Raw genomic sequence first — 456 nt, forward strand, 5'->3', positions numbered from 1 at the left:
CCTGACTACTAGACCCTGTCACTTTCCATTCTAAAGCACTTATTACTATTTGATGTGTGGAAGTTCTTTAGATTTGTTACATTTTTATTGCCTGTTTCTCTTATTAGAATGTGAGTTCAGTTTGTGAGATTTTTGCTGTGTCCCTGGCTCTTAGAACAGCGTCTTGTACCTCCTTGTAGTAGGTGCTTCGTTGAAGGAACAAATGAATGAATGAACATTGAACTCAAGCCTTTCCGTTAAACAGGGTGGAAGATCATGATGATCTCATGCCAGTATTTATGCACCATGACACACTTCTGAAGCAAACTTATGGAGAATACTTCCTGGCCGAACTGATAGAGGCCCAAGACGAAGAGAATCATGCTGTCGTGTGTGAGGTTGGTGTCTAATCCACCCAGGGATGTGCTTTCTGAGCGAGTGAGATAAATGAGTGACATTGCTCCTTGTTTTGCTGAG

At 41.9% G+C, this 456-nt stretch overlaps 1 protein-coding gene across 1 annotated transcript in view; it reads left to right on the plus strand.

The window, feature by feature from the left end:
- LOC103603683 (chromosome unknown open reading frame, human C20orf26) overlaps nt 1–377 on the plus strand; it is a gene marked incomplete at its 3' end in the record, with an annotated part of 35,392 nt that extends 35,015 nt beyond the window's left edge. Inside the window, 1 exon segment of the mRNA XM_008588253.1 lies at nt 245–377. Coding sequence (XP_008586475.1) covers nt 245–377 — 133 coding nt within the window.
- Nucleotides 378–456: the final 79 nt, after the last annotated feature.

The sequence above is a fragment of the Galeopterus variegatus genome, unplaced genomic scaffold, assembly GCF_000696425.1.
Source record: "Galeopterus variegatus unplaced genomic scaffold, G_variegatus-3.0.2 Scaffold4742, whole genome shotgun sequence".
NCBI classification, from domain to species: Eukaryota; Metazoa; Chordata; class Mammalia; order Dermoptera; family Cynocephalidae; genus Galeopterus; species Galeopterus variegatus.